The sequence below is a fragment of the Phyllopteryx taeniolatus genome, chromosome 15, assembly GCF_024500385.1.
Source record: "Phyllopteryx taeniolatus isolate TA_2022b chromosome 15, UOR_Ptae_1.2, whole genome shotgun sequence".
Lineage (NCBI taxonomy): Eukaryota > Metazoa > Chordata > Actinopteri > Syngnathiformes > Syngnathidae > Phyllopteryx > Phyllopteryx taeniolatus.
The window spans coordinates 738,683-765,319 of NC_084516.1; the positions used below are offsets into that span (position 1 = coordinate 738,683).

The window sequence follows — 26,637 nt, forward strand, 5'->3', positions numbered from 1 at the left end:
GGAAAAGGCTTGGCGGCATTCCCCACTTATTACAGAATATTTTGGATTAAAAAAAAAAACACATTTTGGTGGGTTTTGTTTTTTTTGGGGGGGGGGGCGACCCAGTCCCAGTCCCAGTCCCAGTCCCAGTCCCAGTTTTTCGTGGAAAATGCTTATTGGTGCCACTTCCCCCGCTTGTTCCTGAATGTTTCTGGTTTTACTTCTTCAATGCAATGCCAATGACGTCAATGATCCGCGGATTTTGGTTATTGGCGCCGATAGCGAGGGTCCACTTCTGCACAGGATCGCGTACATGTTTGAAGGCAATCACTGAAAACCAGAAAATCCTGACAATTTGCTTGGAACGAATTGTGGAGAGAAAGCGTTCAAGTGTCGCGCGTGCGTGAGGACGTCACGAGACGGGCGACTTCCCTGTGCAGCGCACGCGTCCACCAGACGGCGGCGCTGATGAGACGCCAGGGTGGACGTGCTGGCAAAGTGTGGGCGGTGCGCCCGGAGAGCTGCTCATACCTGCCGAGGGAGCGTCGGAGGCGGGGGGGGGGGGGCGACCGCCCGCCGACCTCCACAAGACGCATGAGGCCGACATGAGCGCACATTATCATCAGCACTACGCAAAGGTAAGCCCTCGTTTCATTTCTAATGGCGGGGCGCTTTGTTTTTTTTTTAGCCCAAGATGGTGCTTATTACTAAACGAGACGTTTACGCCTTGGAAAACATTCGTTAAAAACAGCAGACATTTATTTCCATTTAATTGACACGTCATTCAAGTTGACAAGACATTAACATTTTTGTCAGTATAACAATGGGGGAAAACTATATATATATATATATATTTATATATATATATCGGCAAACATTCTACTTCAGTTCACTTCATCATAAAAAAATCATTTAAATGAACTAATATACATTGAAAGAGTTTAAATAAATAACTTCGAATATACATGTCAAAAATCTTTTTACCTTATCGTTTACAAATTTAAAAGAGTCAATGTAACAATCACTTTCAGTCAAACACGCCTTGAGACAACTTACAAAATGTAGCTTTGTGAATATGAAACTCGCCCACGTGGTCCCAGCAGGCCTCCAATCACATCTCGCCTGTGGAGTACCTGCGCGGCGGCCGGAAAGCTGGACTGTCTCTTTAAGCGATGCGCGTGCACGTCACCAAGCGAACTCACTCCCGTGTGGGAAGAAACCCAGCTTGCGAACGAACACACACAGTCGCGTCGGAGCGAATCAGCCTTTCTCTTCCGAAAGAAGTGATAAGAATTAAAGTCGGTGAAAAAGTTTCGCCGCTCGCTAGCGCACGTGCCATGCACCTGCCGCTTCCGGGTTGCACGCGCACGCGCTCGCGCTCGTGGACTTTGGCGGTTCGCGAGGAAGGAAAAAAAGAAACATGTCAGTCAACGAGCTCTACACGACGGTGAGTCAATCGCCAATTAGTTAGTTCGCCACTTCACGCGTCAGTCAGGCACTGAGGTAGTTAGTTCGTGAGTGAGTGAGTTAGCGAGAGCACCTGCCGCTCACCTGCCGCGATGTCGACACAAAAGTGGAAAGAAAGATGACGCCATACTTCCGCCTAATTCGGCTCGGCTCGGCTCGATTCGGGTTTGTGTGCTTGTGTCGGGAAGCGCTCTGGAGCTTCTCAAGACCTCTCAATGTGCTGGCAAGCTGACTTGCTCACAATTACAAGTTGCCCTGTTGAAAAGGTCAGAGTCGTGGAGCTATTGCATCCATCCCAATCATAGCCGGCCGATCAAGGGGAGCAAACGCTGCTGTCGTGTACTCATAGTGTGTATATGAGTATTACTATCATTCCTATTCGAATGATGCCTTAATGTAACCAATTACGCTGAAACTACATTTGATTGACTTTTCTTAAATTTGAACGAATGCGTCAACAGGAGCCTCGCGTGTTTCCTTGAAAAATGTGGATTCAAAGCATAGATCGTTATTTTGGAATTAACCACATATTTGTGCTTTACACTAATAATACACTTGATGAAAGTTAAATATAGAATAGACAATGTTTGTTGCTATTTTATGGATACAGCATGTGGAAAACATAGCATGTTGACCTAATGACAAATGTGCACAATTTAGACAATATGACAACCAGATAAGTGAACGTTACAAAAGAAAAGTCCAAAATGATAAAGGTGAAACTGTTAAAGTGTCAATTTTCTTTTACGTGTTCAAAAGTGCAACTATATGTTGAACTTTTTCAAAATCCCAGACAGACTAATAGATTGCACCACGGGGTGGCGCTAGCAGGTCATATTTGGAAAATGTGTCACGTTTGAGCCAACGGCAGAATGGCACATGACCAGAGAAAGCCAATCACAAGCGTCGCCTTTACAAGGAGGAAGTGATGCGAAAACTATTATTTTTCAAATGTAACTAAAATTGCCCTGCGATTGGCTGGCAACCAGTTCCGGGTGTACCCTGCCTCCTGCCCAATGATAGGTGGGATAGGCTCCAGCGCTCCCTCGCGCGACCCTTGTGAGGATAAGCGGCTCAGATCATGGATGGATGGATGGATGGATGGATGGAACTAAAATTGTAATCATGGAAATATCCAAAAGCAACTATCATTTAACGATGCATTGTCTCCTATGGATTACAGTTGGATAGATTTTGGAATTCAATGATATACGTTAGTTACATGTAATTAGTTACTCCCCAACACGAGTAGAAAGTGTAGGCTGTTCTCTAGATCCCAGTCGTTTTTTCCGATTATCGCCAAGTCGTGACCCGCTTTTATTCAGCTCAAGAGCAATAAACTCAAGTGTCAAACTCTTTGGAGTTCAGGGGCCACATTCCCAATTCCCAATCATAGCCGGCCGATCAAGGGGAGCAAACGCTGCTGTCGTGTACTCATAGTGTGTATATGAGTATTACTATCATTCCTATTTGAATGATGTGCTCCTGTAGTTAAAGATTAGTGAACTTGATTTGAAACTGAGCTGAAAGGTCCTCAAGCAGCATTTGCTGTCAACGGCAAACGTTTCAGAGGCGCCGCAACGTACCTCCTCTTAAGTCCTCACACGTGCACGCACGTGGCTCCGTCTCCGCGGCTGCCGCAGGATTTCATTGTGACGCCTTCCTTCCCGATCAAGCACAAGTCGGGGGTCCTCGTAACACAACAGTCACACAATGCAAACAAACACAAACCAGCAACAGACACAACAGACAGCACAAACAGATGCACAACAATCAAACAGACAATGGACACACAATTGCTCAAAAGATGCACAACAAATGCATCAGAGACATGCAAGCATTGTGGTATTGGTGATTTCATCAGCTGCTGTGTCGCCATGGTGATCAACACGTGACGTTTTCATGTCATCCCAAGTGCTACATTCGCTGGGCTAGTATGTGTGAGTGTGTACAGGTATGTGTGTCAGCGTGGTAACGTGCGTGTGTGTGCAGTTCCTGTACATCTTAGTCCGCAGCTTCCTCTCGGTGGGCGGAGCCTCCCATTGACGCCCGCTCACCTGTGAGGACGCATGCGAGGGTGTGGCTTCTTCAAATGGGAAGCCACACAAACAAAAGTCGTTTGTTCATTGATGACGATGATGATGATGATGATTATTAAGATTATTAATGATTTATTGATGGCCATCAAAGTCACATTTTAACATTCTCAAGTGTCATAAAGATGTTTTAAAAAAAGTTATAGGCTCTCACTTGGCTGAATGTGATGTCACTTCCTGTCTTTGTTGTTGCTTTATGGACTTTGTATTGAACTTAAAAGTCTACCTCCCTATTAGCCCACGCCTCCTTTCTTCTTGTATGTTTGTGATTGGCTCAATAAAGATGATTCTGATTCTGATGTGCCGACGCGGCTCCCCTGGCGTCCCGCCAGCTGTCTATCTCCGCCCCCAGCATGTTTGAAGCTTGCTGCCAGTCCGTCCACACAAACCTGCACAACAGCTTGTTGTTGTGGTGAAAATAAACACCTTCCCCCCAAAAAGCCTCTGCCATTATTGCGCTCTTTTGTTGTGGAATTAATTGACGAGAGCGTCCCCCCCCCCGCCGACCGTCTGGCTGCACGTTCGGCGTCAACACTCGCATTCACTATTGCTAACTAGCCCGCTGCTGCATTTAGCCTGACATTCTCATATCGTAACTCGCAATGTTTGATCTCCTTTTTTCAGAGCCATACCGGTCGGTGTGTTTGGCTCATTTTCATATCATTGGATCAATAACATTAAAGACTTGGCCAACTGAATTTCCTTTTGACTGATGAGTATTTGAGTTATTGCCAATTGTTATCCATCAAAAGGTTGTAATTTTTTTGGAAGACAAAAAGCTTATCTAAAGTCCTATTTTTCTATTTGATAGATCCAAAAATGTCATTAGCATCTTCAGAGAACATGTTGCATAAGTTCATTTGAGACCCCTAAAGGTAAATGTGTCTGCGTCTATGTGTGTGTTTGTCCGTGAGTGTCTGTGTATGTGTTTGTGTCTATGTCTACGTGTGTGCGCGCGCGTTGGGTTTCAGTATACACGGGTATGGATCCCGGACGCGCAGAACGTGTGGCAGGCAGCGGAAATCAGCCGAGACTTCAACCGAGGCGAGTCGGTACTGCACCTCCGCCTGGAGGACGGCACAGTAAGCGCTTTCATTGTGACGCCTTCCTTCCCTCTCTTATTGCGAAAGGGTTCGATCTAGCACTAATCTCTCCCCTCAGCCGGTAGAGTACCCGGTGGGCCCCGAGAGCAACCCGCTGCCGTTCCTGCGTAACCCCGACATCCTGGTGGGCGAGAACGACCTGACGGCGCTGAGTTATCTTCACGAGCCCGCTGTGCTGCACAACCTCAGAGTGCGATTCCTCGAATCCAGCCACATCTACACTTACTGCGGTCAGTACCGCCTGCTCCTCCTGGGGTTTCACGGCTCTTTATGAAAAAGTGACATTAACGTCACTTTTTACTTTCCACTTGACATTTACTCCTTCTCAACACGCTCTCTTCACCTCCAAGTACTGAAACATTATTCACCTGTTTGAAAGGCCGGCACATTTGTAGTAGAAAAGCAAATCCCTCATTCGCGGCTCTTCTTCTTGTACTTGGGGTCCTGAGTGTGTTGCGTTTGCGTGTGCAGGCATCGTCCTGGTGGCCATCAACCCCTACGAGGAGCTGCAGATCTACGGCGAGGAGGTGATCAACGCTTACAGCGGTCGAAACATGGGCGATATGGACCCACACATATTTGCCGTGGCCGAAGAAGCCTACAAACAGATGGCCAGGTGGGAGCGCGGCGCCGGTGGGAGCGTGGCACTGGTGCACGGTGGCGGTGGAGAGTGCGAAGATGGTGGGAACGGGGTTGTGGGAGCGTTTTTGCCGGTTGGGGTGGTGCTAGTGGGGAGTTTGTTGGCAGCAATGTTCCCTCTAAGCTGCGCACCTGCGCAATCGCGCACTGCTAGCACATACTCTGCGCACAAGAAAAAAAAAAAAAACATTCAACAGAAGCGTATTAAATAATGTCTGATTTTACACCTGATATAATCTAATTAATTAGACCAATAATATTGTTTTCTGTACCATTTTGCAATGTAATTCAGTAAGCGACAGGTGCCCAGCCAATGATACGATACGCTTCACTTACGCTACGCTATGGTTGCATATGTGGCCTGCCCACACGCACCGTGGAGGTTAGCGAGCTAACAACAGTGCGGCGGCGTTAAGAGACACAAACGCTAACCCCTTACCATGGCGAAACCAACGGGCAGTGACACATCCACTCATCAAGCCAAAGTGAAAAAAATGCGGTTCGTTTAAGATGGAATGGCTGTCGGAGGGTGGCACGGTGGACGACTGGTTTGAGCGTCTGCCTCACAGTTCTGAGGACCGGGGTTCAATCCCCGGCCCCGCCTGTGTGCAGTTTGGATGGTCTCCCTGTGCCTGCGTGGCTTTTCTCCGGGCACTCCGGTTTCCTCCCACATCCCAAAAACATGCGTGGTAGGTTGATTGGAGACTCTAAATTGCCCGTAGGTGCGAATGGTTGTTTGTTTGTATGTGCCCTGCGATTGGCTGGCGACCAGTTCAGGGCATACCCCGCCTCCTGCCCAATGACAGCTGGGATAGGCTCCAGCACGCCCGCGACCCGTGTGAGGAGAAGCGGCTCAGAAAATGGATGGATGGATGGCTGTCGGAGTACGCGCAAATAGAAGAACAAGCGATGAAACTGGGTGAGATTTTTTTTTCCTTTTCGAGAGAGAAAGGTGTACTCTGCAAAACATGCAGCGAAGCCAAAGTAGCAAGTGAGTTTTCGGAGGGAAAAATGTGGACTGAACGGAGGTTGGACTACCTCAAGCGTCGTATTCAGCACAAATGTCATTTGAAAGCTGTTGGAATTGTACCAAGACTCAAGATGGGACAGGGGATCGGTACATTATTGCGGGAGAGCGCAAAAGAACGAGCTGTCACACAAAGCAAAATCGGACCCCGAGCAAGTTAAAGTTCTCCTTGACAATATTTTACTTGCTATCAAAATGAATGCATCAATGCTGTCATCGATCACATGGCAAAGTATGTAAGTATACCAGAAAGCTGGCCAAATAAAAACTACGCCTTTGAATTTGTGAACTCAATCAATGAAATAGTGCAGAATGAGACTATGTGCAGTGTTAAAGATGCACCCTGGCATGCCCTGATAGTCAATGAGAGCACAAAATGCTCATCCTATATATTAAATACAGGGAGGAAAATGACGTGAAGCCTAAAAGTGCGTTTGGCGGCATCGTCCCACTGACAACTTGCACTGCTCACGATATTGTGCAGGCAATAACTCTGTTTTACTCCAAACATGGACGGGACATGCAGAGAATGGTGATGCTGCCCTCCGACGGTGCCTCAGTCATGCCCGGAAAACACAACGGAGTTGCGGCTTTGTGCCACACCTAACTGAACAACATCGCGTGGCTCATAGAGAGGGCTTGGGCATTGATGATGCCTGGAAAAAGGGACCTTTGATGCGAGATGCGGAAACTCTCCTGAGAACTGTGGATTCCACTTTCTCTCGGTCCACTGTGAAGAAGGGCAAAATGGAGGACCTAGCAAAGATTCTTGGTGAAGAAGATACACTGTCATGCAGTGCGATGGCTGTCACGGCACCGAGCTGTCAATGCTGTTCTGAGGAACTACGCTGTGCTTCAAGAATTCACCGATAACAGATCCAGTGGCAAAGTTCTGCTACAAAACGCTGAGTGATTCAAAGTCCAAAGTTTATGTCACTGCTCCGGGAAATGTTTTGGGTGAGCTGGCACAACTCTGCCTCACTTTACCAAGACGCAACCTGACTCTGATGGAAGGACACTGCTTTGCGAGAGCAAAGATTGAGACGTTGCGTTCCCAATACTTGGGAAGGATGTACAGCGGAGTGACCGTGTCAAAGAGGCAACGGGGACCTCAGCAGCCGATTGTCTAAATACTGCTGAGATGACTCTTTTCATTACTAAGCTCTGTGATCACATGCATGCTCGGTTTCCAGAGGATGAATTAAAGGAGTGGTCTGCATTTGACATTGAAGCATTGAGCTCATTGGATCAGCAGAGTAATTAGATATTTTACATAGAGAGTTACAGGAATTTACACAAGCTACAGCACACGTCATTGTGCAAAATGTGAAGGTTTTCATGTGAACAAAATTATATATCTGAAAGGTGCATATGTGTCATTTGTTCCAGAACATGACCCTCACCCAGGCCAAAGGCAGACTCCTGTGCGTAAAGCATTTTCATTTCAAGAGGGCCAAATCAATGACATTAAAAGTTAACCAATGAAAATTGCTGCTGTATTTTGATTCTTTAAATAAGCCATGCAACTCGCTATGATCCAAGGTTTTGAACTGGTGTGGGGCCACAGCGGGCACATCTGATGTTGCTCACAGTGGTCCTCAGTGCGCTCAAGGAGCTTGTGTGTCTGCCCGGACACACACAAAATTAGAGGGAACATTGGTTGGTAGGCAGCGTGACGGCAGTGGGGAGTACGGTGGTGGCATGGAATGTTGCGGTGGAGGGAGTGCGACTGCATCACTGGTGACGGTGGGGGAGAGTGCGAAGAGGGTGGGAACGGGATTGTAGCCGGGAGCGCGGCCACGGTGGGAGCGTTTTTGGCGGTTGTAGTGGTGCTAGTGGGGAGTGTGTTGGCAGGTGGAGGGAACGTCTCACCACCACGTTGGCGTTCTTCTGCTTTCATGTCTCGCTGGCTTTTGTTTGTCAGGGACGAGAGGAACCAGTCCATCATTGTGAGCGGAGAATCGGGAGCCGGGAAGACTGTTTCTGCAAAGTACGCCATGAGATTCTTTGCCACCGTCGGCGGATCTGCCAACGATACCAACGTCGAGGAGAAAGTCCTCGCTTCCAGTCCCATCATGGAGGTCAGTCCACTCTAGTCCAGTTTAGTCATATAGGTCAATCTAGTCCACATTCTTTCAGTCTAGTCTCGTCTTTGAGAATCGGTGTAGTTCATATTAGTCCAGTCTACTCTTGTAATGGTGGCAATGCCCACTAATTCAGTTGAGCCCGGACGAGTCTGTTTCACTCCATTCCAGTCAAAACTACACAAATCCAGACTAGAAGAAGTTTTGTTGTTCCCGACAAAATATGTTGGGCCTATCCCCTGTGATAGCTAATGGGGCCAATCTTGGGGCTAAAATACTGTAGTCTGATTTGGGCGTGGCTTATCGCTGTAGCCATGATGCTCTCTCTCTCTCTGCTCCATGCATGAGAGAGAATAGATATAGCGTCGTCGCACGGCTGGCACGTCAACGTCCCACATTCAACATGGCCCCCACATCGTCACAGGAGGATCCAGTCTTTTTGTATATCTGTGACCCGGAAATACGTCAGTCTCACGATCTGCCTGCGTTGCTCTGCAGCGCCAGTAAACAACAGCGGCCAATTCTGGAACTGACAGACTTTGTCAACGGGACTTTAAGTGACAAATGGAAACTGTTTTTGGACACATTGTTCAGTCCCGACAGTCCGTTTTACCCAATATCCGTCCTATCGGTGTCCGTTTTGTCGTATATAACATTTTGGGCCGCTCCGTGTGTGTGTTTTTTGATGGGTTATAATTTACTGTAACATCGGGGCTAATCTTATTAGCTTGTCCAACCAGGTCCCTCTGCTATTCACTATTAATATGACAGTTTTGATTGACTGCATATCAATACAGCAACATTGCGCATGACCCTGCGATGTGACTATTACGCATGCGTACATTGCGATGATGATGCTCGAAGCATATATTGTGCAGCCCTATTTTAGTCCAGTCTGGTCTCTTCAGGACAGTGAAAGGAAAGTGTCTTGAAGGTGGTCTAATTTTCCTAGCGTATTCCCGGTATTGACGCATAGTTCCTTTTATTTGACTTCGTGTCTGGGGTTAGGCCATCGGGAACGCCAAGACCACGAGGAACGACAACAGCAGTCGCTTCGGCAAATACATTGAGATCGGCTTCAGCCGCAGCTACCACATCATCGGGGCCAACATGCGAACGTACCTGCTGGAGAAGTCACGGGTGGTCTTCCAGGTGCGTTTTTTTTATACGTCGTGTTGTCAATCGCAGAAGTTGGGGGGGGGGGGGGGGGGGGGGGGGTGAAGTAAAAAGGATTTTCGACCAAGTAAGCAGTAGATAGTACTGATATCTGTTTTCAAATTTAGGAAATAAAACAAAAACGTCATTTGAAAATTAGTCAAGTATGCATGCCTGAAAAAGCTACTGAAGTACAGGAACCAAGTAGTTGTAGTTCACTATCTCCCACCACTGGGCGGGGCGGTGGTCTGATGTTTTTTTGGGGGGGCGGGCTGGTATTACAGGCTGAAGAGGAGCGCAACTACCACATCTTCTACCAGCTGTGTGCCTCCGCCTCTTTGCCGGAGCTGCGAGACCTAAGCCTAAGTGAGTCTTCTCCTTTTACACCACTTTGCTTTCTTTGCAGCGCCAAAGCTGTCGTTTTATTGCAGAGCTTAGACAAAATGACTTGACTTGACTCGACTCGCTCAGGACAAAATGACTTGACTCGACTCGCCCAGGACAAAATGACTTGACTCGACTCGCCCAGGACAAAATGACTTCACTCGACTCGCCCAGGACAAAATGACTTGACTCGACTCGCCCAGGACAAAATGACTTGACTCGACTCGCCCAAGACAAAATGACTTGACTCGACTTGCCCAGGGCTATATGACTTTGGACTTGCTTGAGACTTGAAGGCTAAAGGCTTCTTTATACTTGCGCGGGCGGTGACCGGGCTAACGTCACTGCGGCTATCTCGCGCGCAGTTTTGAAAATGTGCTGCAGTTCTCCTCCAAGTTGGGGGTGTCGCGACGGCTGGTATTGGCTAGGACGCCACAGGTGGAGTTTCCTCTGCATTTTTGGGCCATTTCCGGTAGCCGTTTTTACTTTCCTTTCTGTAACGAGGAACAAAGCAACAACAATGGCGACCGTGGAACAGCGTCTGCTAGAACAATTGGACCTAGATGACCAGATGGTACGTTTAATGATGCTGCAAAATCGATCGAGAAGGCGGCGACGTAGGTGCTATGTGGAACTGAGAGGAACGGTGAATACGTCATCACAAGCGTGCGACTAAAACAGACCAATCACGAGAGATGATCTCGGTGTCATTCTATGGGCAGCGCCAATTTTTGCCGTGTGCGCGTCAAGTGAAGGCCGCGCGGGCCAATGCGTCGGTCACGTGATGCAATGCGGGCGTCGTCGTATAAAGAGGCCTTAAGCTTTGACGGAATTAACGCTCGCACGTGTGAGTTGATCCCATTTCTGCCGTTTGCCACCAGCCAGTGCAGAAGACTTTCTGTACACGTCCATGGGCGAGAACATCTTCATCGAGGGCGTGAACGACGCTGATGACTTGGACAAGACCAGGCATGCTTTCAGACTGCTAGGTCAGTGGCTTTTTTACCCAAAAAAAATTTCTTGGTCTTTCTTTCTTTGTTTAACCATACTCTTCATTCTCCATGCACACACGCTATGTTGTGGGTCTGTTTGACTCTTTGACAATTTTGGGATTTCCCCCATGACCCTTCAGACACCAACAGGTGCGTGTTTGTGTGGTGGCATCAAGACAGTTGTCGGTTCTGTTTCAAGCTCCCTCTGGAACACTGTTAACAAACAATAACACACATTTATGGCACGTGCAGTTTCAAGATTCCCGACATTGCCACAATTTTCCTTGATTTAACACACACTGGCAAATAGGAAATCCGTTTTAGTAGACAGTAGTTAGCCTCAGGGGATTTCAGTAGCAGCAAATGAATCTAAAAAAGTACACAGTGCCAGTTTGAAAAGTGCGTGGTTGCTTGGGTAAATGACGTAGTTTGAGGAAGTCTGTAATAAGGTCGTCGGCCCAGTTGTGTTAGTCTATTCATGCTAAGCCGCTGGGGTTCTACTAGAAAGTATAAGAAAACCAAGCATTCAATACCACAAGGCAGAAAGCATTAAGTAGATGAGTCGTGTGCAAATTTGCGGTCCTAGTGGACCGAGAGAGTTCCTAAAAGGTCCACTAGAAATCCCTTTGTAGTGATTCTGGAGTAAGAAATGGTGAATGATTCCGAATGCAGTCATGACGTGATCACTGTATAGACATTTTTACATCGTGGACTATAAAGTCGACGCTAGGGCTGAAACGATTAATCGAATGCGCCCTAATCGGTAGCGCTTCACGTACATTTGTGTTGTGTTGTTGCTCTCTCTATGTTCAAGATATTTTGGTGCCACAGTTCTTCTCATGCCCAGTATTATAAAAAAATGCTGTGGAAACGACAAATCCTTTTTCTGGATCGACTCAATGCGTCATGGGCTGTATGGCTTTCGAAAATTACATTTTTCAATTCTCGTGGCCATTGATCACTTCCAAGATGCATTCAAGCTTTTGTGATTTTTCAAACGGGACAGGTCGGGCCTGGTCATTCGTAGACGAGTCAAAAGTAAAAAAAAAAAAATCTTGTAAAATTGATTACTTTGATCAGAAAACAAACAGTAATTCTCATCTTTTAATTTTTATTTCATTTCATTCTGATTATTTAACTAATTATTCAGTGAAATGAATGGGGAAAAAATTGAGATCAATGAATAAAAAAATAATCCATCCATCCATCCATTTTCTGAGCCGCTTCTCCTCACTAGGGTCGCGGGCGTGCTGGAGCCTATCCCAGCTGTCATCGGGCAGGAGGCGGGGTACACCCTGAACTGGTTGCCAGCCAATTGCAGGGCACATAGGAACAAACAACCATCCACACTCACAGTCATGCCTACGGGCAATTTAGAGTCTCCAATTCATGCATGTTTTTGGGATGTGGGAGGAAACCGGAGTGCCCGGAGAAAACCCACGCAGGCACGGGGAGAACATGCAAACTCCACACAGGCGGGGCCGGGGATTGAACCCGGGTCCTCAGAACTGTGAGGCTGACGCTCTAACCAGTCGGCCACCGTGCCGCCGAATAAAACAAAAAAAAAAAAATAATAATTTGTAAATACATTTTAATGAACCAGTTTCAGGGGAAAATGGTGTCAAATTTCATTTGTTTTCCACAAATCACGAATATTGCTCTGTCCCCACGTGTGATCTGTCATTTGAACACATGAAATTTAAAGTGTTTTAAAAGGTTTGAGAACAAATGGATGAACCCGCTTCAATGCTCAACTCTGCAGGAGCTGTGCGGCATTCTATTGGCTCCAGATTGAAAGTCTTTGAGTTTTATAGACAATGCCGAGTGAAAATGGTTCGGTTCGTTACATGAGAGTAAACCTGTTTTGTTCACAAGAAATATCTGTGATCCAGAAGGAACTGGTTAGCGCCAAAGGTATGTGCGTGCAGGTTCATTCCTTACAGCGTTTTACACTGCTGTGTCAGCTCATTGTTTTATGTCTTGCATCGCTCATGGCTCCAAGACCTTTTAGAAAGTTTGGGAAGATGATGTAGCGACAGTTGTTTTCCTTGGTGAAGTATTCATTTCTTTTTGCCCCGCTGGCCGGTGGGGGGTCGGCGTGAGTGCAGAGTTTCCGCGTCTGAATGGCACTTCAACATCTCCTCATGGCATTTTCCATTGTCCGTGTGTGCAGGCATCAAAGACGCCAGCCAGAATGCCATCTTCAAGGTCCTGGCGGGGGTCCTGCATCTGGGCAACATTGAGATCTACGCCGAGAGGGACGGAGAGTCCTGCCACGTCTCGGTGCGAGCTCGCCTTGTTTGTTTTCTTTGTTGCATTTTTTTGTCAATGGCGACGACGTCCGTGGTCTGGATGTTTTGTGGGCGAGAGTAGACCAATCGGTGCCCCGGTCGGATAGCGCTGCAGTTGTCCTCGGCCGTTTGCCCGTGGGTCTCAGGCCACTTGTCGCCTAGGCTTCCACTTTCCTGGGTTCCACTATCTATGACCTGGGGACGAGCCCTGTGGCTTTACAGCGCAAGCTCGAGACTGTAAAAAACCAGATGGGGACTTGACTTTACAAATACAGGAAGTCCTCGAGTTACGACGTACTCGACCTACGACGTTTCGACTTTACGACGCCCGTGCCTCGTCCGCCATTTTGTCCTTTTATGCCGAAACAGTTTTACTGTTTCACAGTGGAGTTTTTAAGCTTCCGCTGTGATATTATAATTGAGGTTTATTGAGAATCAGACTGGATCAGTCGAACAGAACAAAGTTTCTAGAAGGGAGAGAGAAACAAAGACAAAAGACAAAGCACTAATTGTTAACAGGATGCGTGAAGTATCTATCTATCTGTAGACATTATCTACAACAATGAAACGTTAAATATGAGTGTTGCACGGGGCTGTAGTGCTGCACCCTGTGAGGGAAGGACAGGACAAGGACAGGACAAGATAGAACAGGACAAGGACAGGAGAAGAAGCATGCGGGACAAGGGTCGTGAACCCGGCTGTACAACTGAAGTGTGGTGGCATTCATTATGTCAATTATAAAAGTGTACAGGACGAGAGTATAAGTGAGAGGATCCACAAAAGATTTGCATATTCATGAGAAGAAGAAGAAGAATCACCTTTCATTGTCATGAACATGCATGCATGCACACGAAATTCGTTCTCTGCATTTTACCCATCACAGTGCACACATACACATGTTAGTGAACACACCGGAGCAGGGGGAAGCTGAAGCGCCCGGGGAGCATTTCGGGGTATCGGTGTCTCGCTCCAGGACACCACAGCCGTGAGTCTGGGGGATGTCGGCGGATGGTCCGGTCTTGAACCTCAGGCGATGATCTTAACCATTGGACCACGGCTGCCCTCGGCAGTTATCTGTTGCAGTAAGGGGTGTGAGTCTGCGGATACATGCACAAAGACTGAAGTGTCCTGTAACTGTTGTGGCCGCACCGCCCGATCAATCGAGGGGCGGGATCAGGGCCAGGGGTCCACCCGAGAGCAGCCCGGCGGACGGGGCACGTCCTACGCCGAGGCACCCGGGGCGGTCCACCGGCCCCACCGAGGCGCCCCGACGACCGGCCACCCGGCGGGGGCCGCAGGGACCCGATGCCGCCCCCCCGGCCAACCACCCCAACTCACCCGCCGCCCCACAATATCACAATATAATATCAGCAATGTTCTTTGTGTTTGTTCCATTCAATTTATGTTGCGTGATATGAATTTTAGGTCTCGTTGCCCAGCAATAGATTAGACTTTGCATGAGATAAACTGTGACTTCACAGGTTGCCAAAGACAAAATGGAATGACTTGACTTATTAGAGACTTCCACACCCTGATAAAAACAGAGATGCCGATTGCGAGGTCACGTCGCCGGGGGCCACCGGCCGCCAAGTCCCCAAACCTCCTCACCGCTGATTTTCATTTCAGAGCGACGACGTACACCTGGCTCACTTCTGCAGGCTTCTGTGCCTGGAGGCGCCTCAGATGGAGCACTGGCTGTGCCACAGGAAGTTGGTGACGGCAACAGAGACGTATGTGAAGAACATGTCGGCCAAGCAGGCGGCCAACGCCCGCGACGCCCTGGCCAAGCACATCTACGCCCGCGTGTTCGACTGGATCGTGGCGCGCATCAACGTGGCGCTCCACACGTCGTCCAAGCAGCACTCCTTCATCGGCGTCCTGGACATCTACGGGTGCGCGGGACCTTCGCCTGCTCTCATCTGATCACGCCTGGTCTCACCTGATCTCGTGTCGCGCCGCAGGTTCGAGACCTTCGACGTGAACAGCTTCGAGCAGTTCTGCATCAACTACGCCAACGAGAAACTGCAGCAGCAGTTCAATTCGGTGAGGCCGCGCTAATAGACTACGTAAAACTAGATTACAATAGACGAGCTAAAACTACTGTAGATTAGAATATACTAGATAAAACTAGGTGAGAATAGACTAGGTAAAAGTAGATTAGAATAGACTAGATAAAACTAGATAAGAATAGACTAGATAAAACTACTGTAGATTAGAATATACTAGATAAAACTAGGTTAGAATAGACTAGGTAAAAGTAGATTAGAATAGACTAGATAAAACTAGATTAGAATAGACTAGATAAAACTACAACAGACTAGGTAAAACTAGATTAGAATAGACTAGATACACTGGATTAGAAGAGACTAGATCAAGCTATTGTAGATTAGAATAGACTAGGTAAAACTAGTTTAGAATAGACTAGATAAAACTAGAACAGACTAGGTAAAACTAGATTAGAATAGACTAGATAAAACTAGAACAGACTAGGTAAAACTAGATTAGAATAGACTAGATAAAAGTAGGTTAGAATAGACTACATAGAACTCGATTAGAATAGACTAGATACAACTACTGTAGATTAGAATAGACTAGATGAAAGTAGATTACAGTAGACTAGATAAAAGTAGATGAGAATAGACTACATACAAGTAGCTTACAATGGAGGGTAGGGCTCAAATCAATTTTCTCCATTCATTCAAATTCATTGGTCAGTTTTTAAGGAATCTTTTTGGGGTGGCTTCCATAGTGGAAAGCGCGCACCTGCTGATGTGCACTCCTCACACTCACAACATGGCTGTAAGCAGAGTGGAGCTAATTGACAAGAAAACCATAGCCAGTGTTGACAATGTAGCCATGTGGTGGCTCTAATTTTTTTACTTTTGAACTATTTTTCAAGAAAGCACCTGGCGAGTTTAATTGCGAAACAAACGTGAGTGGAATCATTTTTAGCCGTCTGAGAACGTTTACGATTATTTCGAGACCCACAGAATTTTGTGTTCTGTCGCAGCACAAGCACCAAACCTACTCAAAAGAAAAAGTAGACTTTTCTTTCACCATAAAACAAAAAAGATAAGCTAATCATTAAAAAGAAAAAAAAACATTTCTGTCGGAGTGTCGGGTGCCTCCACTTCCAAAGTGTCGCCGATTCTTTCCCTCACTGCAAAATCAAGCTTACCAAGAATATTTGTCTTATTTCGAGTTAAAAGTCTCCAAACTAATCTGATTACAGTCCAAATAAGACTCACGACCTCAAGAAACTAACTTGTTTTTAGTCAAAACTAACTTGTAGTCAGACAATTTTCCACTCCTTTTTACTTGAAAAAGTGCTATTTGCCACGACCGTCCCCCCGTTTATTGTTCCAAAAATAACCCGCGATAGGTGAAATCCGTGAAGTAGAAATTAACATACTGTGTTTTAAGGCTGTAAACCTCACCCTTAACATTTTCTCACATTTCTCTCTTGTTTAAACATGCTCAAAGTTCAAACCTTTCGAAGAAAAATAAGTACATTATTGTTGTTCTTGTACTTATTATTATTGTTAATATTATTGTATAACGGAACTTAGGTCAAAACCTGTTTGTTCAAGAAATAAAAATGTAAACCTTTTCTGACAAATAAGGATGACATTTTTCGAAATAACACATTGAATTTTAATGAACAACGTATGAGGTTGGAAACATAAGAAATGATGAATTGTTTCACGCTTCTTCTGACCGTCCCTCTTCGTCCTGACGTCTTTCCCGAGAGAAGAACATAGTTACAGGTCGTTGTTGCCGCTCTTTCTACGTCTGGGCGAGAAGATTCTTAGAAACAGACGTGCCACCTTCGATTATATTTGAGAACTGTAGGGAACCAAACTCAAAGGGTCCCGTTCTTGCGCAGCTCCAGCGGTATCCGCAGCGGCGACCTCTCCTTGCAGAGAAAGACTTTGAAGTCCAAAGCGTTTCTGAAATTGGTCAAACCAGCCCTTGCTGGCATGAAATGAGCTTACTGGGCTTACTGGGCGAGCAGCAGCACTCGTCGATGGCCTGCAGGGCCCCGCATCATCCTCCTCCTCCTCGCTGTCAGCAAAGCTTTCATCAGAATCAGAATCATCTTTATTTGGAATTTGTCTCCAGTAACACATTGAGACGTTGAGAAAAACAGTCACTGAGCACTAAAGGGTTGCTAGTTGTCTGGTAATGCCGGTACATTATTATCATTTATTTATTTATTTATTTAATTTTATTTTTTTGAGAATTGTGCAAAAAGATGCAGAGTCCTCTAGCACTTAGAGCAGTTCCAATGACTCATATGGCAATGAGCCTTGTGCAAAGGGCGCCGAGACTTCGAGCGAGTAGTGCGATCGTCTGGGACATTGTCGATTGTGCAAATGTTGCAGATACTCCTCAGTCAGTGTGCAAATGGAGCAGATTCTACTCTGGCATGAGTGGCCAGTATTGGTCAACAACGGACAGCTTGCTTATTAAAACTCATTTTCCTCCTTTTTAATGTAACGCACCGAAGATACATTGATTCCAAAATGGCGCCCTAGAGCCGCGTAACCTCTACATTCCTCGATCATGTCCAGAAGTCTCACTTTTTCTGCGATAGTTAGCACCTTCGTTTGCCCTTGTCGGTGCAGCACGTGTTCAAGTTGGAGCAAGAGGAGTACGTGAAGGAGCAGATCCCGTGGACCCTGATCGACTTCCACGACAACCAGCCCTGCATCGACCTGATCGAGGCTCGACTCGGCGTGCTCGACCTTCTGGACGAGGAGTGCAAAGTCAGTCTGGCGACGTTCCACACGTTTGTACCGCTACAGTGGTGCCTTGACATACAAGTTCCCTTTGTTACGAGCCCACGCTCGTGTCTCAAATCATTGAAATGAGGTCATCCTTCCCGGCCTCCTCCAAAAACCCCAAAATTCATGAAAAAACTGACTCAACAGTTTTGTCCTGGATCGAAATTAGAGCTTCACCATGCATAGATGACGACGGCATTCAAACGAAAACAATAGCAAGTTTTTGGTAATTTTTTCAAATAAATAGGCCGATTAATCAGTTATCAGAATTTCATTCTGCCGAATATCGGAGCGGAGACGGCCTTCAAAGAATCCACATCAGTCGGGCCCGAATAGAACCACACGGTAGCGTTCGTGTGACGTGCTCGCCACCTAACCTGGCGGCATGGAAAACACGTGTACCTAATGATTTGTCCTCCTCGCCGCTTAATAGCACGTTCCTGACCGCAGTGCTGCAAGGAAGCCGATGTGATAAGAAGGTGGACACATGTTGGGAAGTTTGCTCGGAACTCGCGTGGATGTTTTTTTGATGCATCAAGATAAAAAGCCACTGCTTGTATCTCAGAAAACTCAGAAATCAAGTTACTCGTATGTCAAGGCGGCACTGTACTGTCGAATTATCAATTCTTGTAATATGACAATTTGGGTAAAAGTAGCACTATTTTTACATTATGATTTGAATTACGGCAGCACGGTGGGCGACGGGTTAGAGCGTCAGCCTGACGGTTCTGAGGACCCGGGTTCGATCCCGGCCCCGCCTGTGTGGAGTTTGCATGTTCTCCCCGTGCCTGCGTGGCTTTTCTCCAGGCGCTCCGCTTTCCTCCCGTATCCTGAAAACATGCGTCTAGGTTCATTGAAGTCTCTAAATTTCCCGTAGGTGCGAATGGTTGTTTGTTTGTTTGTATGCGCCCTGCGATTGGCTGGCGACCAGTTCAGGGCGTACTCCGCCTCCTGCCCGCAGTGAGCTGGGATAGGCTCCAGCACGCCCGCAACCCAGTGAGGACACGCGGTGTAGAAAATGGAAGGATGGATGGACTTTTCATACGGTAAACATGAGTTTTCTTGGAATCAAATTTTATTCGAAGGCTCGACCGACTACGGCTGGGCCAGTATTCGGCATTCGGAAGCATTTCTGCAGTTTTTGTTGTTGTTTTTTTTTTCTCCTTTCTTTAATAATCCGATGATCAATTTAAAACTGTATCATCTTCGGGGAACTATATATGTATTTAAATTTTCCGTAAACTTTATAAGATGCGCTGTTGACCCTGCTCGATCCCTGAAAAATCGGCGTATTGCTACTTTATTCTTAAGAAAAAATACAGTTCCTTTTCTTTGGCTACAGAAAGGTAACATTTTCAGAGAGCGCAAATTTTCTTGCCAAATCACTTTATGCGGCCTTGACGGACTGTCGACCTTCCTGCGGCAGGTACCCAAAGGAACGGATCAGAACTGGGCGCAGAAGCTTTACAAGCAGCACGCCTCCAACGCGCACTTCGAGAAACCTCGAATGTCCAACTCTGCTTTCATCGTCGTCCATTTCGCTGACAAGGTGAGGGCGCCTCGTTCTTTTGTTTTGTTCGTCTTTGTTTGAATGTATATTTTGAGCATGAAAACATCGACAGCGACATAGACGCAAATGTTTGACCAAATGGTTTCCCGCTATGTTTGTAAATCGGGGGTCACGTGTGCGTGGCACCCCGAGATGTACGAAAAAGTCAGCAGCTCTGAGGACCGGGGTTCAATCCCTGGCCCTGCCTGTGTGGAGTTTGCATGTTCTCCCCGTGCCCGCGTGGGTTTTGTCCGGGCACTCCGCTTTCCTCCCACATCCCCAAAACATGCGTGCTAGGTTGATTGGGGACTCTAAATTGCCCGTAGGTGTGAGTGCCAATGGTCGTTTGTTTCGATGTGGCCTGCGATTGGCCGGCGACCGGTTCAGGGCGTACCCCGCCTCCCGCCCGAAGACAGCCGGGAAGGGCTCCGGCACGCCCGTGACCCGCGTGTGGAGAAGCGGATCAGAAAATGGATGGATGGATGAATACGGTGCTATTTATTTGATGAAAAATGGAAGCACAAAAATGAAGGTGGTTGGAAGCAGGCTGGAAGGGATGAACGGCATTTTGATTTATTTCAATGAGGAAAGTTTCACGCGTGTGCGTCTTGCCGCGGCCTCTAGGTGGCATACGAGTGCGCCAGCTTCCTGGAGAAGAACCGGGACACCGTGTACGACGAGCAGATCAACATCCTCAAGGCCAGTCAGGTGAGATTCCAAAGGCTTCCCGAGCCAGTCGATGGCGCCCGAGATAGTCGTGGCGGCAATTCCGACGTGTTTGTCCTCCATACGCGCTAGCGACTTCCGCATTGGGCAAAACGGGCCGTGACGGCGCAACCGTAGGAACGCCAAACGGCTACGATGTCTTTCATTGCACGCAAAATGTCACCGCAGAGCCACCAAAGATGACGATATCCGAAGTTTCGGCTTCATCTGTGTTCACGTATATCATATTTGTATCAATAAATAATACTCGTGTATTCAACTTTTGTCCAAAGACACCAGCCGTAAAAAAAAAATACTTTTTTTACAAGTTTGGCCTCTAATCAGATCATTTACTCATTGATTTATTTAAAACAATTTTTACATTTACAATTTCATTTATTTTAAGTCATAAAATTCAAATATGATTTGTATTTTAATAACCATTTGCTAATTGGAATAAATCATTGAAAACAATATAATAAAATAGCAAAATGAGCACGGATGACAAATCGGCCTTATTTCCGATCAATCTCCGTTCCTCCCCTTGCTTGTGGTTACGCGCCCACAGACACGTCGCCGTAGATACGACACGGCCGTTTTGAGTCCGCTGCGCCGCCGGCACCGGGGAGGCCGAAGCCGTTCAAGCGCGTTCTACGTGAGCGTATGGCAAGAAGAGCAGAAGAGCGACGAGGCCGCCGCGTTGTGCGGTTGCCCCAAGGGAACATGACAAAATATTCCTTTGTTGTCCGCTTCGCTTCTCCTCACTGGAGCCTCGCCCATATATTCTTCTTTTGCTTTTTTTTACGCTTTGGTGTTGACAAAACGGTAATGGATTGAGGAGCGATAAGCGAATTAGGACTTCAGTTCAGTGTCCGTGAATCGCCTTCTACGGTAACATCGGCACGTCGGTTAGCCGGGTCGCTTCGCGGCGCCGGCGTATCGACCCGTTCGCGTCTCTGGTCGTGACCCAAAGAACGGGATCGTCGAGTTTCCTCCGCAGGGCGTCCGGGCTCCCGCTTGGAGAACGGGCGAGAAGCTCGGTCATCCGAGTCCCGCCGCCGCTCCTCCGTATCGAGGGGAGCCGAATGAGGCGGCTCGGGCATCTGGTTAGGAAGTGGCGGGGGAGAAGGAAGTCTGGGCTGCCGCCCACCGCGGATAAGCGGAAGAAGATGGATGGAGAAACTATTTGTCGCATTAATTTAGCAATTGTTTACATTGAAATTTATGAATTACGTATCAATCACTGCGTTCGGAATCGTTCGCTCATTCCCGATTTGAGGCGGAACTTTCTAGGTCCGCTATATAATTCAAAAGAAACTTCCTCTCCAGTGATCGGAGAGTCGTGAATGAGCGAACGGTTGGCAACGCAACAAACGGGTGGCCCGCTTGTCCTCAGCTTCAACTGGTGGCCGACCTGTTCGACGGCGACGACCCCGCCCCCAAATCGGCCAGAGTCAACGTGCGCGCTGCGAGGGCCGCGCCCAAACCCACCAACAGAGACCACAGGAAGACCGTCGGCCTGCAGGTGACCTCCTCGTGTCGAGTCGGAATGTGGACATTGCGTGTTTGTGCAGATTCTCCATAATGTCCAAAGATGTATATCGTATCATAGATAGATATAATATACGTTGCGTGTTCAGTTCCGCAGCTCTCTGCATCTTCTGATGGAGACGCTGAACGCCACCACGCCGCACTACGTGCGCTGCATCAAACCCAACGACGACAAGGAGGCCTTCTCGTGAGTACGCCGGCCATCCGCGTTCGGACGTAAAAAATGAAGCGTGTCAAAAAATGGAAACGTGTCAACGGCAGAATCACACACGCGCATGGAAACAATGGAAAAGGAAGTCTGTCGACAATTGAAATAAAACGTTAAGAGCAGAAACATCCAACACGTCAACAGATGAGATGTCAACAAATTGAAAGACACGAACACACACGGCAAGAAGTGAGATGCGAGGGGTCGCCGCATTTCCGCGCCGCGGTCCTCGCGCGGCCGACGCGGGTGACGAGATCGCGCGAAAGCCAAGTTGATGTGGAGTTTGCGTGCAGGTTCGACGCTCGTCGGGCCGTGCAGCAGCTGCGAGCGTGCGGCGTCCTGGAGACCATCCGGATCAGCGCCGCCGGATACCCGTCCAGGTCAGCCCTACTTCTCCTTCGCCGTCTTCCTCATCCTCACGCGCCGCCCGAAGGATTCATTTCCTTTTTCGCATTTGTGAGTAGAGGAATTACGCGGGGCCACTTCGATCTATCCGACCCGAGACAGATGGCGACGGCCGACGTTGCGTCCGTGCGAGAGAGTGATTGCGCTCGTTGTGGCGAGCGTGGGCCGCGCCGCGGGGAGAACGGATCTTTCCCAGTGGTGGAAACGGTTTTGAAATGCCACCAACCAAAATGATGGCGACATTCAGTATGTTCTCTGACTTGCTGGCCAGTCGCAAGGAGGAGTCACGCCGTATCACCTAAGACGAAACCGCATCTGGCTCGTTGTAGCGCGCCGTGACAACCAGTAGAGCGCTTTACAGCTGTGCCGCCCCAAGTTTTAAACGGAATGTTTTGCAGGATCAGAATCATCTTTATTTGCCAAGTATGTCCAAAAACACTCCCGTAGTCGGAGCCGCTCGAGTACGACAACAGACGGTCAATTGACAGAGAACACTTTGGAGACAGAAAGACCTTGACAAAATGTTATCTGTGAATGTCGGTACATTTGTTATTATTTTGTTTGTTTGTTTTTTGGGCAAGTTGAATCAAATCAATCATATCGTCTACGACGCCATCACGGGGCCCAAAGCGCTTTACAGAGGCTCACATTCATTTGCCGACGGGCTGCCGCCAGATTGATGGGAAAGCACTACTTTTGTCTAAATGAAGCGCCACAATTTGGCTCTACATAGTTCCTCGGCGCAAAGATTCTATAAGATGATACGAAATGAAAAGGGCGAATAGGAGACTTTTCAGCACGTAAACAAGGCCCCCCCCCCTAAAAAATGAATGAATGAGTGAATTTGTGAATGGCGAAGCGCAGCTGTGGCCAGGTTGCGCTGCAATCGTCGCTGCATTCTTTCTAGTCAACGAATGATGGTTTTGGAGCAGTGTGGGGAAACGCTGCCATTTGTCCGGAACGTGAACGTGCGCACGCGTGCAGGTGGACGTACGGCGACTTCTTCAGCAGGTACCGCGTGTTGATGCGCAAGTCGGACGTGGCGAGTCCCGACAAGAAGTCGGTGTGCCGGAACCTCTTGGAGACGCTCATCAGGGTGAGAAGCCGCGATACCGAAGCGGACGCCCGGCTGCCTTCGCCGGCCTTATCGAGCGATCGATTAACGGACGATTGTGGCGACTCAGGAAGGCGACATGTTCCAGTTGGGAAAGAGCAAGATCTTCTTCAGGGCGGGCCAGGTGGCCTACTTGGAGAAGTTGCGCGCCGACAAGTTCCGCGCCGCCTGCGTCGCCATCCAGAAGACGGTGCGCGGATGGCTGCAGAGGGTCCGCTACCGCAAGATCCGCAAGGCCGTCGTCTTGTTGCAGCGATACGGCCGAGGATACCTGGCGCGCAGGTCGGTACCCCGCTTTTACACCGTCTCGCTAAATGTTGCTGGAAATGTTTTCATGGGGTGAGCAGAAAATAAAAAGCCAATCTGGGCCCAATTTTCACGAAGGAGTCTACTCACTTTTGTTGCCAGCGCGTTGGACTTATGGTTGTGTATCGAGTTCTTTCAGGATACAGTAAACGTACGCTGTAAGATGAATACATTGTCGCAAAGTGTTATCCAGCCATTAATGTCTAAAGTGCCAGCAACAAAAGTGAGCACACCCCGAAGTGAAAATGTCCACAGTGGAACCGACGTGTCAATTTTTTGATTGCCCGCCATTATTTTTGCTCAGCTTCAGCACACGTTGGTGTCCATTCAAATGTTTCTTTCGTGTTGAAAGGAGAGAATCCCAATTTGATGAAGACGGGAGGGCTTGGCTCACTTTTGCAAAATAGTGAACATACAGAGCTTGCGGCTCACTTGTTCGTCATATTGAATATTTGTGCCATGTCCTCTCAATTCCTCCGATGCTCGCGTTGTTCGCAGATATTGAGAGCGCACAAACAAGTTGCGAGGTAGCTGCCGACGAGTCCAATCGCAATCAGCCGGCAAGTCTTACTGCAGCTGATCAGTGGAATTTTGCTTCTCTGGAGGGTCAGCTGTGGAGAAAAACCTTGACGTGCGAGAAAAAAACAATTTTGGAATCAGCATGCCAATTTTCGTTTGAATCGGCATAAAAATCTAACTCAACGGTGCTCTTTTTTGAGTGTATTCAAATAATCATTAGTTGAAGTCCTATTTTTCTTATTTTTTTTCCATTTTCTTTGCAACCCCGCTTCTTTGTAAATTCCCATCGAGCGAGCGCTGCCGCGCGTCGTCGCGCTGCCGCGAGTCTGCCGTGCGTCACGCTGCCGTGCGCTCCTCCTCAGATACGCAGAGTACTTGCGCCTGACGCGCGCCGCCGTGGCATGCCAGAAGAACTATCGCATGGCCCGGGAGCGCCGCGCCTTCCTGACGGTGCGCCGGGCCGCCGTCACCATCCAGGCCTTCGCGCGGGGGATGTTCACGCGCAGGATCTACCAGGAGGTAACACGCGCACACACACACACACACACACACACACACACCGTTTTGGAAAAGCAGACCCTTTTACAGCAAATCGCAAAATTGGAATGACAAGGACAGAATGTTTAAATCAATAAATAAATAAATGGTGTCCTGAAGTTTATCCAGTTTTAAATGGATCTCTTATTGGCCGTCGGATTAAAAAATGGTGAATATCAGCGCGGGTGTGTTCCTGTTGTCATTTTCTTTTTCAATAAGTTTTGAAGAAATTGGATATTTTCTGCCCGGGGAAAAAAGATGCGGAGAATTTGGTCCGAAGGCCGGACGGCTATCGTATTATTGTAGCTCTAGTCTGAGTCGGCGAACATGTCAACCGATGAGCGGGCGGCACGCCAACGAGGTAATCGCCGTGCGGACATGCGCGCGTTCGGGTCTCGGGGGAGGTCGGGAACAGAAGGAGCGTTTGCGAGTCGATCGGCGGCTCGACGTTGTGAATTCAGCGGGCCGCCTGGCTTCCTTCCCGCCGCAGTTCCTGCTGCACCACAAGGCCCTGATCGTCCAGAGGTGCGTCCGCGGCTGGCTGCAGAGGCTCAAGTTCCGGCGGATGCGCCGCGCCGCCGTGGTGCTGCAGTGCGCCTACAGGCGCTCTCGGGCGCTGCGCCGCTTCAAGGCGCTCAAGACGGAGACGCGCTCGGCCGAGGCGCTGAAGAAGCTCAACACGGGCATGGAGAACAAGATCATGCAGCTGCGGAGGAAGATGGACAACCAGGTAAGTCCACGGGTCGCCCGCTTTAGTTCTCCGGGTGAGGCGATTGAGAAGAGATTGTCTTGTGCGACGCCCACCCGGCCGCTGTCTGCGGTGACGAGAAATCGGACGATGTGATCCACGTGCAAAACAAAAAAGGTTTCCCCCCGAAGCGCAGTCTACTAAGAGTCTCTGGTGTGCGGGCCTCAGGGCGAGGAGTACCGTGAGCAGAACGAGCAGCTCCTACGCGCCAACACCACACTGGGCGCGGAGCTCAGTCGCGTGCAGCAGCTGCTGCAGCAGGCGGACGGCCAGCGGGGTGGCGACGCTCAGCTGGCGCCGCTGCGGGCCGAGCTCCAGGAGCAACGGGAGCGGCTCGACGAGGCCCGGGCCCTCGAGAGCCAGACGAAGGACCTGCACCGAAACGAGAAGCTGGAACTGACCCGGGTGAGACCGCCGTACGCTGCCAAAACCGCGAATGTTTGTCGTATTTCCAGTCAAAATTTTCTCACCGGATTACGCTTCAAAACGACTCCTCGTCACCTCAAGAATAACTCGCTTCTCGAGCATTTTCGCTTTTCCAGAAATTGGAGGAAAACGTCCACGGACAATTTCTTTCAAGTGAAATGTTGATCCAAAATCAAGTCAAAGGAACTGGTTTTGAGAACCAGAAGTGAACATTGTTGCAAAACAAGTTAATGCCTCCTATGTGAGGTGCAATCAGATGACTTTGGACGAGAAATCCGAGAAATAGAAACGCCTGCGCAATATGAAATGCTCAATAATGCTTGGCTAAAAACAAAAAAGTGAAATTAATGAACCAATCAGGAATCTATTACTTAATTTAAGGACTCTCCAATAGAACCGTACAATTTAAGTTTTGTTTACTCTATTTACTTGTTTTAAGAAAATGTAAGATAAGCTTACTTCTTATAATATCTTAAATCTTAAGATTTTGTGCTTGAACAAGTAAAAAATGCTTTGAAACAAAAAGCGTCGGTAAAAAAACCAAACATATTTTGCCCTGATTTCA

The 26,637-nt window shown here is 48.1% G+C and overlaps 1 protein-coding gene across 2 annotated transcripts in view; it reads left to right on the forward strand.

Annotated features, from left to right (window-relative positions):
• Positions 1-402: 402 nt before the first annotated feature.
• The window catches only part of myo5b (myosin VB), a 38,341-nt gene continuing 12,106 nt past the window's right edge, over positions 403-26,637 (forward strand). The window contains exons 1-22 of one of the 2 annotated variants that reach the window (XM_061747314.1): positions 403-617; positions 4,514-4,624; positions 4,704-4,875; positions 5,117-5,261; positions 8,236-8,392; positions 9,404-9,547; positions 9,835-9,916; positions 10,816-10,923; positions 13,100-13,209; positions 14,844-15,109; positions 15,179-15,260; positions 17,846-17,986; positions 19,431-19,553; positions 20,178-20,261; positions 21,655-21,783; positions 21,899-21,996; positions 22,311-22,397; positions 23,407-23,518; positions 23,607-23,818; positions 24,724-24,880; positions 25,389-25,628; positions 25,815-26,051. In XM_061747314.1, the coding sequence (XP_061603298.1) occupies positions 585-617; positions 4,514-4,624; positions 4,704-4,875; positions 5,117-5,261; positions 8,236-8,392; positions 9,404-9,547; positions 9,835-9,916; positions 10,816-10,923; positions 13,100-13,209; positions 14,844-15,109; positions 15,179-15,260; positions 17,846-17,986; positions 19,431-19,553; positions 20,178-20,261; positions 21,655-21,783; positions 21,899-21,996; positions 22,311-22,397; positions 23,407-23,518; positions 23,607-23,818; positions 24,724-24,880; positions 25,389-25,628; positions 25,815-26,051 (3,030 nt within the window). In that variant the 5' untranslated portion in view covers positions 403-584. Of the gene's footprint in view, positions 618-978; positions 1,427-4,513; positions 4,625-4,703; positions 4,876-5,116; positions 5,262-8,235; positions 8,393-9,403; positions 9,548-9,834; positions 9,917-10,815; positions 10,924-13,099; positions 13,210-14,843; positions 15,110-15,178; positions 15,261-17,845; positions 17,987-19,430; positions 19,554-20,177; positions 20,262-21,654; positions 21,784-21,898; positions 21,997-22,310; positions 22,398-23,406; positions 23,519-23,606; positions 23,819-24,723; positions 24,881-25,388; positions 25,629-25,814; positions 26,052-26,637 lie in introns of those variants that run through there. The other variant, XM_061747313.1, reaches the window with a different exon arrangement.